At 41.2% G+C, this 18,337-nt stretch overlaps 1 protein-coding gene across 1 annotated transcript; it reads left to right on the forward strand.

Moving 5' to 3' along the window:
* Window positions 1-606: 606 nt before the first annotated feature.
* Window positions 607-1,437, forward strand: LOC130725213 (uncharacterized). The gene has a single exon (XM_057576461.1). The coding sequence runs from the start codon at window positions 607-609 to the stop codon at window positions 1,435-1,437; it is 831 nt and encodes a 276-aa protein (XP_057432444.1).
* Window positions 1,438-18,337: the final 16,900 nt, after the last annotated feature.

Below are 18,337 nucleotides of genomic sequence, written 5' to 3' on the forward strand. Positions count from 1 at the left end.
AATCTCTTGGTTCAGTAAAAAGCAAAATTGTGTCTCTCTCTCTACGGCAGAAGCTGAATATATAGCTGCTGGAAGCAGTTGCACTCAGTTGATGTGGATGAAACAAATGTTAAAGGAGTATAATGTGCAACAAGATGTTATGACATTGTTTTGTGACAATTTAAGTGCTATCAACATATCCAAAAATCCAATTCAGCATAGCAGAACAAAACATATTGATATTCGTCATCATTTCATCAGGGAGTTAGTTGAAGATGGTACTGTTACTTTGGAGCATGTCTCAACTGAAAAGAAGTTAGCAGATATTTTTACCAAAGCTCTGGATGCCACACAGTTTGAAAAATTGAGACAGTTATTGGGTATCTGTTTATTTGAGGAATTATAGCAATTAAAGGGATTTTGGTGTGCCAACGGCTATTTTGTCATTACTTTTGAGGCACGCTTAATCAGGAATTTCCATTGTTTCTTGATAACCTCTCCTGCCACCTCCACTGCTCAACTTCAAATCTCTGAAACTCACTCCAAAACCCTCCATCTTTTTCTTGAAGACCCGTGTTTCCTTCTTTGTGTCCTCTTCACCATGAGTCAAGATTCTAGCAAGAAACCATGTTGGTGCGAGAATTTATTGTGAATGTGACTACAAATTGCACTGTGTCTGGGCATCCTGATTTCAGGAAAGTTTTTGTGCGTGGTAGGTGTGTACATTTTTCACCTGAGATCATTAATCAGTATTTGGGAAGGAGCACTATTGCTACAGGAAATGAAGAGCTGTCCTTGAGTGTTATCACTAATGAACTCACGGCTGGTCAGGTTATGGAATGGCCTGTCAAAGGCTTGTTGTCTTCTACTCATTTGAGTGTAAAGTATGCTATCTTGAATCGCATTGGTGCTGCAAATTGGGCTCCTACCACCCACAACTCAGATATTTCTTCAGGTTTGGCAAAATTAATTTATCTGATTGGTACTAAGGCTCAGTTTGATTTTGGTGAATATGTCTTTGCTCAAACTATGAAGCATGCTGACACCTTTGCTGTCAAGCTCCCTATTGGGTTTCCGTGTTTACTTTGTGGGATTATCTTGAGTCAACATCCTCAAATTCTCCTTGTTGATGAGGTTCCTAGCAAGAAGGCTAGTCTTCTCACTATTGATTACAGGCTGCTAGCTGGTGCCCATGTTTCTGATGTTGCTGGTTTGGCTGAGATGACTCAGGGGGAGGGTACTTCCTCTCAGAAGACTCCTGAGACTCCTATTGCTGCGCTTATTGCGGTGTCTAAGATGCTTCAGGACACAATTACTAGTTGTACATTGAGGAAGAAGAATGTGGACACTCTCATTCTACAGTTGACTAAAGGCAAGAGGCCTCTTGACGACAATGCTGCTGCTAATGATCAAGATGATGCTGGTACTTCTGATGATGACACTAATGCTAGTGATTAGTGTATTTGTTCATTCTTCATTCAATCTGGTTGTAATATTTTGTTGGCTTCTGCTGGCTCTCTGCACCCTTTGACAAATTCTGCTAATAAGGGGGAGAATGGTACTGTTGCTTGTGTTTGTGCTGTTGTTGCTGTTGTTGAGTGTTTTTGAGTTTCAGACTAAGTATGGTGCTCAGTTTTCCGACTCAGTAGTGTGTTCAATTCATCATATGATGTGTGCTGTTTTGTGTTAATGGATGGGTATTGTTGTTTTTGCATTGTTTGACTTTCTGATCATGTTTTAGCAAAAATTTGCCAAAGGGGGAGATTGTAGTTCTTTTGATTGGCTGCATTTTGCTCAAACCATGATGTGCAACCATATGTGCCAACATCTGGAGCAACATGGTGAAATTTCATATGTTGTTGGTTCAGTCGTTAAAGTCAAGTTTGTTGTGAGGTTGCTGATTGTATGGGATTCAGAAGATTTATTCTATGTTGTGCGTTTTATCTTCTGAAGGCGTGTTTGTTTTAATCTTGGCTGAAGTAACAAGATTGATAACGTGTGAACCAAGTCTATCTCAAAGTTTGAATTCTGTTTTACTTGGTTCTGTTATTTTATTCTGGTAAGATTTGATTCCTTGAAGATTCTTTCCAGAAGTGTGTTAGTGGACTCTATGACGTTCAGCCCATTGAAGATCCAAGCCTCAAGTGAACGTCTATATAAAGGAGCTTATAAACCCTAGTTGTACACGGATTCAGAGTGATACATACTGATCTTAGGGTTTTTGTTTGTGAGTCCTCTTGTGAGTTTTGTACCAACTTAGTGCTTTCGTTCATCTAAGTACTAAGTTGATTTGTTTAGTTGAGTTGTAATCTCATCAAACTTGTTTATTGATAAACATGACTTGATCGCTGTGGCAGTGGTCATTAGGGGTTAGAAAAAGTTTTCTCATAGCTTAGAGGAGAAGGGCTAAGCTAGATTCACTTGTGTAATAGTGGTGGACATAAAAGAGGCTCTATACTAAGGGGGAGTACTTAGGTATAGGAGGGACTTTCATGTGACCTGTGAGCTATTATTTGATAGTGAATTGACTCCTGGATTGGTATCCTCCAGATGTAGGTGATGTTCACCGAACTGGGTTAACAACTTCTTGTGTTTGTCTGTTTAACTGTTTGTTTATTTTTAATACTCTGATTGTGTTTTGTTGTGCTACACGTTGTTGTAACATTGGGCATCACATCTGTCCTAGGCGAATACGAATTTCAGATGCCACGGTTGTTAACAAGACATGCTTCTACCCCCATGAGACCTTTCCAAAATTAAGCATTTAAATACCAGATATAATATACATAACCAAAGCCTCTTTTTTTTATAAGCCAAAATGTATTATAAACTAGAGTACAAGGGGTACTCTAACCCACAATACAAAGAACAAAAAGGCACTGAAGAGTTAAAGTAATATAAAACAAAAAATGGGGCAAAGGCAAAACCCAGAACCCAAGCCACAACACAACAAAGGGAACTGCGAACCTCCAAGCCACCACTACCATAGAACAGCCTCCCATCACGCATACCTTCAGCACCTCATACAGGACCCGAAAGAGAAACATCCAAGGCTCGTACAACAACCATCGGAGGGAATAAAGGCAAGTGAGTGGGTTTGAGAACCACTTAAACAAAGAGTAGCAGAAGTTCTCAGAAAGAGTCTTAATTTTTCCATTGCCAAGACCTCCTCTTGATCAAGTCCAATGCAGGAGCAAGGTTCCGTTCCCCACCCTTTGAATCAACTATAAAGAGACCAAAAAAGAGCAAAGACAAAGCAACTATAAGGAGACCAATGAAACTGAAGGCATTAGGGGTAAGAAACGATAAAAACAGCAACATCTTACTTCAAAGTGAAAAGTCTAGTAAGTAGAAAATTCAGGTCTTAATAGGATCTAGTATTTATAAATTCTAGTAGGTTGATATTAAGATGTGAAGTTCTCATGGAAGTAACCAATCCACATAATTGCTTCTTAAATAAAGTAAATATAATGAAAGAAATCGATGCATACATAGTGGATTAGTGGGAGGAAGAAGTACCTATAACACTGAGAACATAAATCCTATTAAGCAAAAACATTTTCATATCTTTAAAAGATCTTAAGAACTGGTCAAACATTTTGGTCGCATATTTTAACTTAAAATAAGAATTAATGAGAAAGAATGTTGAATACATCAGGATTTAAAGATGGATGTTGGACAGTAAAAGTCAATAAATCAATAATGGGGAAAAAGTAGCTATTTAATTAGATAGTGTTCTTACTTGGAAAAGGTATTTGAACTTCTATATCTGAACTCTGCTTTTAATTATGGCCAATGACTCAACTTTGCCATTCGAAGGGCCTGTAACTCTGAATCAAACAAATGAGAATTCCACAAAGCTTTAGGGCACACCACCGACAATTGTTAGACCCTCCGACGGGAGATCGATCGATTGATTAAGGCAGGACATTTGGCAAATTTTGTTAAGGATGCGTCAACACCAGAGCTCGTCAAGGCGACTCAGAGTGAGAAAGGAAAAGGTATTAGAAATTGGGAGGCCTATACTCAACCACAAAAGCTAGCTCAAGAGTTGAGGTTTGCACTACCCTTATAAAGCTTATCTTGGCTCTATCTCTAGCCAATGTGGGACTTCTAACACACCCCCTCACGTCCAGGATTGAACAGACTGGAACGTGGGATTAACAACGGGTGGCCCAATAATGGGAGGTCTCCACAACAAATGGATCTAGGATAGGCTCTGATACCATATTAGAAATTGGGAGGCCTATACTCAACCACAAAAGCTAGCTCAAGAGTTGAGGTTTGCACTACCCTTATAAAGCTTATCTTGGCTCTATCTCTAGCCAATGTGGGACTTCTAACAAAAGGCAAGGAAGTGGTGGAAGATATGGTGATCTTGTGGGTGAATGCTCATCTATAGCGAGCGGATTTGGTGGCGGCGAAATCTCTAGTAAAGCTAGAAAAAAATATGTAGCTGCGGTGCACTCGGTGCACGAGGCATATGAAGGAGCATGTTGGTTGAATCACTCACCGATCACATTCTCCCCTCAAGATTTTGCTCATGTAATCCCACATGACAATGGTCCGATAGTGGTAACAATCAGAGTTAACAATTACAAAACAAAGAAAGTATTTTTGGACCAGGGATCCTCGGCTGATATTATTTATGGTGACGCATTCGATCGCCTGGGTCTAAAAGAATCAGAGTCAAACCATATTCTGGAACTCTGGTTGGATTCACTGGTGATCGTGTCAATGTGCGAGGCTATGTGGAAATCCCAACTGCTTTTGGAGAAGGGGAATTTGTCAAAAAATTTCAAGTCAAGTATTTGGTATTAGCATGTCGTGCAAATTATAACGCTCTCCTAGGGCGAGACACTCTCAACAAGTTATGTGCTGTAATATCAACCGGCCACTTAACCATAAAGTATCCGGCGTGCAACGGGAAAATTGGAGTTTTGCGTGTGGATCAGAATGCCGCAAGGGAATGCTATCTTAGGAGTCTGGCTCTCTATGGGAGAAAGGCCGCCAAGGAGAGTCATCGAATTACATAAATTTTCCCTCATGAAGGGTTTACTCTGGACCCAAGAGACGATGTTGACGATTTTCGCTCGCAGCCCTTGGAAGAAACTAAATCCGCACAAGTCAAGGATAAGATATTAAAGATCGGCAGTGGCTTGTCAAAAGATCAAGAGAAATGGTTGCTCGCCCTCTTGGGTGATAACTTGGATCAAGAGAGACGGCGCCAATGTTCTGTACTAGGAATATCTTAAGTAAGAAAGGTACACTAAGGAAACCCTAGTAGAGCACAAATATGGACATGATGTAATAAAAAGGAAATATTCTCATTAATGATAGTAAAGTTGTTAGATACAAGGTAAAATCTCCCTTTTATAGAGGGTGTGGTCAACATCTAGATTGTTCCTATATTTGGGCCTTTACAAGCGAGGCCCAAATCCCTATGCAGATAAGACAAACCCAAAAGAATCTTCTAGCTGGCAGATGGTGTAAGGCCCAAGACCTTATTTTTGTAATGCTTTGATGATTGATTGAATAAAATGAGATTTTGATTAAGTTTGAGTTTTGACAGATTTTAACTGTCAACTTGTGTGAATTTGTAGAGGGTCTTAACCACCTCATTTGGGAAAACTTCCTTCATGAGTGTTGTAGCCCTTTAAGTGTAGAAAATTCTCGATGTAGAATCAGGTCATTCCGACCTCTGTAGCTTGAGATATTCGAATTTTACCGAGTGTGGTTCTGGCAGTAAAGTGCCAGCGAATTAATTTGTGCATTTTTATTTTAATTCCGAATTTGGTTAGGTTATTTAATTAAAAAGAGTAGGTTTTTAATTAAATAAGACCTGGTTAGGGTTTTTAAATAATTGGGTCAAAGGTGATGAGATTTGGGCTTGAAAAGGGAAAACCAAACCCTAGCCCACTTGTTGTTTGCATGAGATTAAGGGAAAAACCCTATTTTCTTTCCCTGATTCAAAACAGAAATTGCACCCCATCTCTTCATGTGAAAAACCAGAGGAAAAGAGAGAAGAGAGAGCTTGAGAGAGACGAGGAGCGCCGCCGCCCAAGCCGCCACCACCACTCACGACGGGCACGCGAGAGAGAGCTTGCGAGAGGGAGAGAGATCGCGAGTGGAAGAGGGAGAGTCCGAGAGCAAGGCAAGGAGGTTTGGACAGCAGGAGAACCATCTTCTTTCTTTCTATTTTCAAGCTCTAAATCAAGGTAAGGGCTGGTCCTAGGACTTGGGTAGTTTGTTAGGGGCTTGTTGCTATGTTTGGTTGTGAAGAATCTTGATTGTTGAGGGTTTGCTTGAGGGTTTGGGTTGAAGGTTTGCTTGTTGTACTATTATGATATGAGACCTATGTGATTTGATTTTATTGCTGGAACATAGCTTAAAGCCTTGGGCTGAAATGGTTTATAGCTTAAACTAGAAGTGGGAGTTTCGCTGCCAGTTTCCTGTACTGGACAGCGGACTTAAGAGCCCCTTTTTACATGTTTATGGTCGTCAAATGAAAAAGTGATTAAAATGGAAGTTGTATATTTTCGAAATAGCTTTCTAGACATATAAAAATAATAATTTTTGGTTTAGTAATGTGATCTGGGGGTCGTTTTTAGTAACTGTTACACCTGCTGTATTTCCTGTTCCGGACAGTAAGCTTTAAGGCCTAATATCAGCTAATTATGGGACTTAAATGAACGAGTGTTTAACTACAGAGTTGTAGATATTTGAAATAGCTTTCCAGAAAGGTATCACACGTGATTTTTGGTTGAAAGATACATTATGTGGCTCTGTTTTTGTGAAAGTTGTTTCTGCTGTCAATATGTTGAGTTGCGAAAATGTTTTGAAGTTTTGTTTAGGAACATGTGTTTAGGAGATGGTGTGAGTTATATGCTGTTAAGCTTGATTTGATGTGGTACTTGCCTTGTGGTGCTGTTGTGACATAATATGCATGTTTTTATGTATATGACTATTCTTAAATGATTTCACACTGTTTAATTGGTTATTTGTACAAAAGGGTCGCTCACCTAGCCGTAATTCCCTTTTGTGCACTGTGAATGTTGTGTTGCTATCTTTAGTGTTGTGAAGAGAATAAAAGACTCTAGGAAGACTTGACTTAGAGCCTCAATATAAGAGAAAGAGAAATAACTCACTTGCAAGTAAAAAGTGAAAATGTGATTAATGGAACATTGGTCTAGGTGAGACTATGTACCATGAGAACGATGGTGCCGTTAGAGACAAACAGTTACTTGCACGCGAGGGTGTTTGTGGGTTGTACGGTGTGTCCCCACGTGATTTGGTTGACTGCGGTCACCTTGTGATTTTGTGGGTTGTACGGTGTGTCCCCACGTGATTGAGGGTTGTACGGTGTGTCCCCTCCGAGAATTGTTCATCTGAGGATGATCGTGAATGTGGCAATTGGTGTTGAGGTGGTTGTGTGATGTGAGGATGCGCTAGCCTAACTGACTAATTTTCATAAAACTTAATTTCATAAGCGAACGATTATTGTGCTTTATGATATGTTTATGATTATTTTGTTTGCGACCTGACCCTTGCGCTACTTGTTTATTTGTTATATGTGGGGGGGGGGGTAGATGGTCGTGAAGATAACGACGACGACCCATTCTTGGGAGCTGATACTCTGTGACGAGCGACTACCGGATGACGACTACACTTCAGATAAAGAGGAAGAAGATAAAGAGAAAGAGGCCAAGGATTTGGGTTGGGTTGAGAGACATCCATTTTCTCTTGGGATTGAGAGTACCGAGTTTTGGAAGCATTGAACTATTACTTTATTTTAGTTGGGATAGTTTAACTTGATGTAATTTACTTTGAAGTTTTCTTTCGGATATTTATTTCATACTCTTTTCAATGATTAAATAAAGTTTGGGGTTTACGTTGATGATTATTTCCGCGAGTTTGAAATGGTTAAGTTTCAAGAATATTGTAAAATTGAACTTTTGTCACTAATTGAAGATTAATTAATTAAACGACGAAAATTCACGACATTTTGGTTACTGTGTGACACTCGAGAAATCGGGGCGTTACATTGTGGTATCAGAGCTCCGGTTGAGAAACCAGAGCACTAAGGGTTTTGGGCTTACGAGTTTCCGAACTTGTAACACCCCGATTTCCAGGTGTCACTTTAGTAACCAAAAATAATCTTTACGCGGAAAACAGGTAATTTTTTTTTTTGTTTTCTTTCCTTTAAATCAAAGTGATAAGAAAGTAAAGACAAACCCCAACAACTAACTAACCGATATACAATATATACATCTGTACAGCCTCAGCTGCACTCCATGTCACGCGAAGCCGCAGTGACTCCAAAGTAGTACGCCCGCAGGCAAATATACAAACCCAGAAGTGTAAGTGAGAAAATTATAATTACAAACCACTAGGAGAAAGTCGGCCTCAATATGGCCTAAGCAAAGACCCCTATGGTCCAACTGACTCACTGTGATCCCTCAGTAAGAGAACCACACGAAAAGTCATGCGTCGGAAACCTACCCGATCCCAAAAGCAAAACGAATCAGAGCTCTACACAAAACATGACGCCTGCCCAAACCTAACCTCCCAATGCCAAACCCACAACGATCTGAAGTCGGCAAGTTGAAGCTCAACTCCATGCGCCATAGAACTCCTTTCGTCAGACGTCCACGCTCGTCAGTCCGGTCCTCCATGACCCTTCCCCGATACGTCGCCCGGTGACCAGCAACATCGATCACCCAAGCGGTGGGGGCATCCCGATCCAGCAACTCATATCTGATCCCCCCCGAGGGAGAGACCGTCGAGAACCAGTCGACCATCGACATCTGGCAGCAGGCCGACCGCCCAAACACAAACATACAAACAAAGCCAAGGCGCTAGGGTCAACTCACAGCAATAAGTACATATACTCTCAACATGTGACGGGGTATATATATAAGTTGTTATATAAGCATATAAGTAATCCTAGCATGTTATGGCTCTAACATTGCTTCAATAAACAAACAGCACACAGTCTCAGTCAGCATGAATGAATGCGTGAAATGCACAATATGAATCCGGATTTGTGACGCGTTCCCGTTCGCCACAAGTGAAGCATTCCCGTTCTTCACTATGGATGGACCATTCCCGTTGTCCATCCTGGATGAAATCCATCCTGGATGAACCATTCCCGTTATTCATCCTTGGTGAACCATTCCCGTTATTCACCATATGATGAACCATTCCCGTTATTCATCATTTATGCAAGGTGAACCATTCCCGTTATTCACCATGATATGCACAGGTGAACCATTCCCGTTATTCACCCGATTGAATGCAACGTGGTTAGCCAAACAACGAATCGTCCTTACCACGAAAGTGTCTAGCGCACAAGCCAATCTCAAACAACCCAATGAGTTAGTGTCGGTCAATACAACACAACTCGGAGTAAGTGTCGGTCAATACAACACAACTCCAACAAGAAAACACAAGGGTCTAGTGTCGGTCAATACAACACAGCCCAAACAACAAGAGCACTAGGTGTCGGTCAATACAACACCGCTCCAACAACAAGAGAACCCAAGGGATTAATGTCGGTCAATACAACACAACCCCATCAACAAGAGTACGTAAAGTACTCGGTGACTTTCAATCATCACCATAGCTCACCTTAGTGGCTTTCCCCAATTCCAATAACTCACAACAAAGGTCGACTTTTCCCCGTCTTTCGTAAATATTTTCCCCTTCAGTTTTCCTATACTTAAACATTAATAAAAATGATTTCAATTCAGATTAGTCAGGTTATGAGTTTATTTCTCAAAATCTAGGTTTCCCAAGTCTTTAGTTTTCGAAATTCTAATCCTTCTACGTTTTCCGAAAACCAACCACCCAAAAGAAGTTTCCCGGGGAAAGTCTAAGTAAACCAACAAATACCAACCAGGCTAGGTCTCAAACCCCTCATTTGGACTTGCCTAGGGTTGCTCATCCAACCCAAAATATCAAAGATCACCAGATCAATGAATCTCCACTCCGAAGTCGCGTCAAAACGCACAATCCAACAAAAGCACAACATCACAAGTTATGGAAAAGTATCATAACATCAACTCAACATCATAAACAACATCAGATAAAGCATAAGTCGAATTTATCGACGCCTATCATGCAATCATAGCTGATATAGTAAGTTGCCCTAACCTCGAGCTGTTCCAGCTTCGCAAACAAAGTTCTCCTCAAACAATTGCTCTAAGTCTTCCAAAGTTCCCTCAACTGAACCTCGGAGAAAAACAAAGCAGAAACCAAACAAAATCGATTAGTTCGATCGCAAAACAATACATAAACGATAGACAAAGCATTAAAGCTTCAGAATAGGACAATCAGGTACGAAAAGACAAGTTTTCGAAACCGAAAAACTCCCCCCTAAAGGAAATAGTCCACGGCCTCAAAGGAAAAAGGGCTTCGGCTCTTTTTCTTTGATCAAATCAATTCACAAGGTAGTTTTAGGGTAAAACTAAGGCAAAGAAACTGTCAGAACAATTTTCGGACAATCGGGCCGAAATACGACTATCCAGGGGCATTTTGGTCCAAAATAAAGGCTCAAAACTTCAAAGTTATCAGTTCTGAAAACAAATTTGATAGCAACGATCCTCATGACATCCGTGACAACAAATCCTAAAGGCACGAAGTCAGATTATGACTTTTCGACAATAAAGTTTCGAAATGTGAGACAAAAAGGTTTTGAAACAGTTTTTCAGATCCCTGTCAACTGGATCACAATCAGAGTTTACTGACAGAGGTTTTAGGCTCGTGGGAACCTAGAGAACATAACCCAAGCAAGAAATCGAAGAAAACGGACAATTTTAGAAAAAGCTCAAAACTGTGAGCACAGAAACGACTTCAGAAACGCAACAGAAACAACAATCAGAGGTAGGAATCGTGTTAGTTACCTCGATACCTAGAAGTAGGGACGAACTGCACGAAGATTGGTCAAGTTTTCGCGAAAATCTCCTCCCCCCTTGCTCTCCACGAAATTCAGCCACAAAAGGAAGAAAATGAAGGAATTTTTGCTTTTTGAGCTATTTATAGACAGGCGAAATCGCGGGAAAATGAAAATTTCGCGATTCCGATTTTTGCAGCACGATCACCGTGGAATTCTAAGAGAGATTCTGGCGTCAGAATTCCAGAACTCAAAACAAATATCTAAGATTTGGGAAAAACGATATCCAAAACGCCAAAAGCGGTGTAAGTTAGTCTGTCCCGAAAAACTACTTTTTGCTGTGATGCTCAGACGACAAAACTTCCAACAGAAGAAAGATTGGAAATGTCGAAACAAGTCTGGCCACACGGACGGAATCTTCGTTAGATGTCCCAAATAGAAAAAGTCTTCATCCTTCGCTCAAAACTAAGGTTTCGAAGCAAAGAAATTAGCGTCGGCGGACATCCGAAAAGTTAAACCTATCGTGCGTACAGTCCAGAGTTCCGAAATGAAACGCTGGTCGATGGAAAAATAAAGAGAAACTTTAAATTTTCCAAGAGTTTGAAATCTCACTTAAAACGTTGCTTTAAGAGCGAAATAGCCTATTCTGGACACGCTCGCCATAAGGCAGGTGTGCAGACGACTCGCACTAACTCCGAAAACAACTACGCAACATTCCTCAAGCAATTCCTGAACTTTCTTCTTCATTAATCTTTCTCAAATGTCAAACTCCTGTCACGCTTACACTGATTCTACGTGTGAGTCGGAAATTAACTTGTTCTGAAAATCCGGGTCTTACAATACTCCCCTCCAAAAAGAAAGTTTCGTCCTCGAAACTCAGAGTTCTGAGAAAGTCCGGAATACAGTTCCTCGATCTTATCTTCCAATTCTCATGTAGTATTGCCTGTGTCATTGTTCCTCATACTCTTTACTTAAGCAATCTGTTCTCCCCTTAATTGTTTCACTCTTCTATCCCCACTGCTAACTGTCGGCGTCTCAAAAGACAAAACATCATTCAACCTCATATCGTCTGACTCGATTACTTGCGTCGGACCTCTGCTTGAAATGATACCGGTTGGCATTCCGTGCAGTCGCACCATCTTAGCCACTTACTTCTTTACTTTCGGTCGTCCGAAATTCTTCTTAAACTCGGTGCCTCTCTGTCATCTTAAGGTAAATACTCAACTTGTCCTCGTGATCTTTATCTACAGTCCAAAACTCCACTTGTTCGTTCGATAACTTGTAGACGAATCCTCCCCCTTGGAAACCGCTAGTCCATTAAAACACCTCTAACTTCGTAACTATTTTTACACACACCAAGTAATCAAACTTCTACTTAGTCACTATTCGAATTAAAACTCGACTTATGTCCTTATTCCTTGTCCTTCACTAATCTTATCCCCCTCCAACATCAATTTATCAACAACTTATAAGATAATCCTCCTCTTAATATCTAACAATCCGTTTTTACCGTCTTCTTCCTCGAAACTTCCCTCACTCAAACCTATTTACACTCACTGAAATCCCTAACCCTTCGCACAAATCGAGACTTATCCTCTAGAAGATTACATCATAACTATACCTCAAGGGACTTAACTAGCCATTTCATCATCCGATCCTTCAACATTCCGAGATTTAACTGTTATCGTAACCGCTAACACCACCAAATCTCTTATGTGCACAGGAATCTCAGCTCACTAGGTCAACCTTAGCCCTAGGATTCTCATTCAACTTTAGTAAAATTCACTTGTTACCCGTAATATGCACCATCAAAATCCATAACAAAGTTTCATTCACTCTTAGGCTCTAAGAAACTTGTCAAAATATGACAACCTCAGGTATTCATCTTAATACTAACACCTTCCCTTTTGTGACTCAATCACCATCTCATCAATCAACTTCTTAATCTCTCAATCAAATTCTTACAAACTTCGAGTCTTACACACCTTAGACAACCATTCATAGATTTAAAACCTAAACCTTCACCAAGTTTGGTCCTCTAATGACCTTTAATCCTTCAATACTTCTTAAATGAATATCCGTTTCTTAAAAACTATAACTCCTTCACTTACCCAAACGACCTGATAAGTGTCGTCATGCTTCCACACTCACCACTTGGTCCTGCTATCCATAATCATAACCTATTATGCTAACATCATTCAAATCTTATCACATGGTCATTATGTCCGCAATCTCATAATCAACATCAATCGATCACCGACCTTAACACTCCACACAACCCAGAATTCCTTTACTTCAAGATCTCTCTTATACTACACCTCAATGGTCTTAACCCGAAACTCACCTTCAGGTCTTCAATCTTCTAAGATTCAACTCCTATTGTCACACCTACAACCATAAGATCTCCTACTCGTACGCGATTCCCGACTCTCAAGATCAATCTTAACCCTAAGATTTCAATCCAACTTAGTAAATCTCACTTAGTAATCTTAGCATATTTCCTTGGAATCCATATCACCAACCTCAAGTATTCAACTTATGCTAAAACTTTCTTTCTCCAACTTAATCATTAATTCAACACTTTTCAAATGAAAATTCATCTCTTAAGACTATAATGTCTCCACATATTAATCAAACGCTTAGCGAAACTTATTGCTCGAACTCGACTATAACAATCTAGTTCAGAGCTAATTCTTCTCAATCTCGCTACCATCAAGCTATCATCTAAAACCTGATTACATTCAACTTATTTAGTCTCTAACAATTCCACTCAGTAATCACATAACCTATGACTTCATAACTTCCGAGAAACTACTTAATACTTTTCCGGCATTAAATCTCTTGACTTGGTCTACCTCTACTTGGAGTGATCACACGAACTAACCAGTTAACGTCTATACGACACTCATCGACTTCCAAAGATTTAAATCTTAATCTTTCACAATCAAATGCTTAACACGAACTTTCCTCCCAAATCCGACTAATCCTCAATCAATTCAAATTCATTTTACCCGTCCTTCTATCAAAGTCCATAACCAGCTGTGATTCCGAATATCACCCCCTCAATATTAGGTTGATCAGGCCTAATACATCGAAGGTGGAAATTTAGAAAAACCCACTGGAACAGACAATGAGTTCCTAACATCCAGTAACCACAATTATCCTGATATCAAGTTCCTAACGATTCCGCTACGGAACCACACACCCTCAATCCATGTAAAAGATTAATCCTTCCTCGTCAATTGAGTCAAAGGTCCAACAATCTTGGCAAATCCCTCAATGAAGCGTCTATAATATCCAGCTAAATCCACAAAACTTCTGATCTCTGTCACCATCTTCGGTTGCTCCCAAGCCAAAACAGTCTCCACTTTCGCCGGATCCACAGCTATGCCCTCCTTCGAGATAGCATGGCCTAAGAAATTGACTTCCTCCAGCCAGAATTCACACTTTGAAGGGTCCGCATACAGCTCCTTCTCCCTCAACAATTGTAAAACTTGGCGCAAATGTCCTTCATGTTCATTCGCGTCCTTCGAATAGATCAATATGTCCTCAATAAACACCACCACACGCCGATCTAAGAACTCCTGAAAGATGCGATTCATGTAATCCATGAAAACAGCAGGTACATTCGTCACTCCAAACGGCATCACTAGGTACTCGTAGTGTCCTTAACGTGTCCTGAAAGCAGTCTTCGGTATATCCTCAATCTTCACTCTGATCCGACGATAGCCTGGCCTCAAATCTATCTTGGAAAATACGGTAGCCCCTCGTAGTTGGTCCATCAAATCATCTATCCTCGACAACGGGTATCTGTTCTTGATCGTCGCCTTGTTCAATTGTCGATAATCCACCCACGATCTCGACCTTCCGTCCTTCTTCTTGACTAACAACACTGGCGCTCCCCACGGTGATACACTTGGTCGAATGAATCCTTTTGCCGAAAGATCCTCCATCGAATCCGCTTCAAAACTAAACGCCCTAAAATCCTACGTATCGTACCCATAAGGAATTCCCCTGAGATCCTAGCTTCCTTATCGACGCCTCGGTAAAACAACTCCCTAGCTCCGCGTGCTATTCTAGATCTCGTGTAACCTCTATAGTTAAATCACGAGCAACTTCGAATAAGGTCCTACTAGGGATAATAATCATAGGATCATAGTCTAAGTAGTAAATACAAGTTAGGCGCGTCACACTCGCTTGAATATAAAAGAGTAAGTTATTCTAGAATACGAGAACAGTTAAAATATTACCATCGTTCCCACGTTCTTCCTCGTTCGACTCCTCAACTCTTGCTCCTTCCTTGATATGAATCCTTTCCTCTGTAGCAAGTTGTTTCCCTTTCCCAACATTCCTTGATGATTCGCCCTTGAGTGCCCTACAATCTCTGGTGAAGTGTCCCGGTTGGTTGCAATTGAAGCATAGACTTCCCTTGATCTTGCACCTACTGGCATAGTGCCCCACTTTCTTGCACCTGTAACACGTCACTGTTTTCCCCGAAGTCTGGTTTCCTGTCCCTCCGGTAGCATCATTTCCTTTCATCTTACCGTCCGACGTTCCCCCTAGGAGTGTCTTGCAGTTCACAGCTAGATGCCCCTCTCGGTCACACTTGAAGCATCGTCGTCCAATCACTGAGCACTTGTTAGCAAAATGCCCAAACTTTCCGCAACGAAAACATGTCACACCTTTGTCACCAACTGGTTTCCCTCCATTATCAGCAGTCGTTGGTTTGTACCCTCTTGAGATAAGATCTCTTCCCTTGAAACGCTGATACGGTCCCCACTGATGGTAGCTCTCCCTTCTGTTGTAGCCTTGAGATCCTGACCTTATTGGTCCCCCAGCTCCTGTTCGGTTCATTCCTCTTTGTTGATACATCGTCGTCACCATCAGTCGTTGGTGATGCTCACGTGCAGCCTCTTCAGCGCGCATATAAGCGTCTTCCGCAGCCTGGTTCATCATTGCCTCGATCAGTGTAGCTATTGCCTCCGCCATCCGGTTAAGATCCACCATCCTATATCCCATCGAACGTCCGATTAGTACTAACCATATGGTAGCACTAGACAAACCACTCAATCCGATTAAGTAGTAACGCAAACAATTAGAGCGAAAATCGCTCTGCAGACAATCAATTTTCACTCTTTGCAGAGTCACACAACCTAGCACAGAAGACCTATTCCCCAAAGGCTCCCAAAAGGCTCGACTAAGCTCTGATACCACAATGTAACACCCCGATTTCCAGGTGTCACTTTAGTAACCAAAAATAATCTTTACGCGGAAAACAGGTAATTTTTTTTTGTTTCTTTCCTTTAAATCAAAGTGATAAGAAAGTAAAGACAAACCCCAACAACTAACTAACCGATATACAATATATACATCTGTACAGCCTCAGCTGCACTCCATGTCACGCGAAGCCGCAGTGACTCCAAAGTAGTACGCCCGCAGGCAAATATACAAACCCAGAAGTGTAAGTGAGAAAATTATAATTACAAACCACTAGGAGAAAGTCGGCCTCAATATGGCCTAAGCAAAGACCCCTATGGTCCAACTGACTCACTGTGATCCCTCAGTAAGAGAACCACACGAAAAGTCATGCGTCGGAAACCTACCCGATCCCAAAAGCAAAACGAATCAGAGCTCTACACAAAACATGACGCCTGCCCAAACCTAACCTCCCAGTGCCAAACCCACAACGATCTGAAGTCGGCAAGTTGAAGCTCAACTCCATGCGCCATAGAACTCCTTTCGTCAGACGTCCACGCTCGTCAGTCCGGTCCTCCATGACCCTTCCCCGATACGTCGCCCGGTGACCAGCAACATCGATCACCCAAGCGGTGGGGGCATCCCGATCCAGCAACTCATATCTGATCCCCCCCGAGGGAGAGACCGTCGAGAACCAGTCGACCATCGACATCTGGCAGCAGGCCGACCGCCCAAACACAAACATACAAACAAAGCCAAGGCGCTAGGGTCAACTCACAGCAATAAGTACATATACACTCAACATGTGACGGGGTATATATATAAGTTGTTATATAAGCATATAAGTAATCCTAGCATGTTATGGCTCTAACATTGCTTCAATAAACAAACAGCACACAGTCTCAGTCAGCATGAATGTATGCGTGAAATGCACAATATGAATCCGGATTTGTGACGCGTTCCCGTTCGCCACAAGTGAAGCATTCCCGTTCTTCACTATGGATGGACCATTCCCGTTATCCATCCTGGATGAAATCCATCCTGGATGAACCATTCCCGTTATTCATCCTTGGTGAACCATTCCCGTTATTCACCATATGATGAACCATTCCCGTTATTCATCATTTATGCAAGGTGAACCATTCCCGTTATTCACCATGATATGCACAGGTGAACCATTCCCGTTATTCACCCGATTGAATGCAACGTGGTTAGCCAAACAACGAATCGTCCTTACCACGAAAGTGTCTAGCGCACAACCCAATCTCAAACAACCCATTGAGTTAGTGTCGGTCAATACAACACAACTCGGAGTAAGTGTCGGTCAATACAACACAACTCCAACAAGAAAACACAAGGGTCTAATGTCGGTCAATACAACACAGCCCAAACAACAAGAGCACTAGGTGTCGGTCAATACAACACCGCTCCAACAACAAGAGAACCCAAGGGATTAATGTCGGTCAATACAACACAACCCCATCAACAAGAGTACGTAAAGTACTCGGTGACTTTCAATCATCACCATAGCTCACCTTAGTGGCTTTCCCCAATTCCAATAACTCACAACAAAGGTCGACTTTTCCCCGTCTTTCGTAAATATTTTCCCCTTCAGTTTTCCTATACTTAAACATTAATAAAAATGATTTCAATTCAGATTAGTCAGGTTATGAGTTTATTTCTCAAAATCTAGGTTTCCCAAGTCTTTAGTTTTCGAAATTCTAATCCTTCTACGTTTTCCGAAAACCAACCACCCAAAAGAAGTTTCCCGGGGAAAGTCTAAGTAAACCAACAAATACCAACCAGGCTAGGTCTCAAACCCCTCATTTGGACTTGCCTAGGGTTGCTCATCCAACCCAAAATATCAAGATCACCAGATCAATGAATCTCCACTCCGAAGTCGCGTCAAAACGGACAATCCAACAAAAGCACAACATCACAAGTTATGGAAAAGTATATAACATCAACTCAACATCATAAACAACATCAGATAAAGCATAAGTCTAATTTATCGACGCCTATCATGCAATCATTAGCTGATATAGTAAGTTGCCCTAACCTCGAGCTGTTCCAGCTTCGCAAACAAAGTTCTCCTCAAACAATTGCTCTGAGTCTTCCAAAGTTCCCTCAACTGAACCTCGGAGAAAAACAAAGCAGAAACCAAACAAAATCGATTAGTTCGATCGCAAAACAATACATAAACGATAGACAAAGCATTAAAGCTTCAGAATAGGACAATCAGGTACGAAAACAAGTTTTCGAAACCGA

The sequence above is a fragment of the Lotus japonicus genome, chromosome 6 (assembly GCF_012489685.1).
Source record: "Lotus japonicus ecotype B-129 chromosome 6, LjGifu_v1.2".
In the NCBI taxonomy this organism is placed as follows: Eukaryota; Viridiplantae; Streptophyta; class Magnoliopsida; order Fabales; family Fabaceae; genus Lotus; species Lotus japonicus.

What these genes read in the sequence shown, in the direction of transcription:
- LOC130725213 (XM_057576461.1), top strand. Translation starts at nt 607, where the DNA reads ATGTTGGTGCGAGAATTTATTGTGAATGTGACTACAAATTGCACTGTG.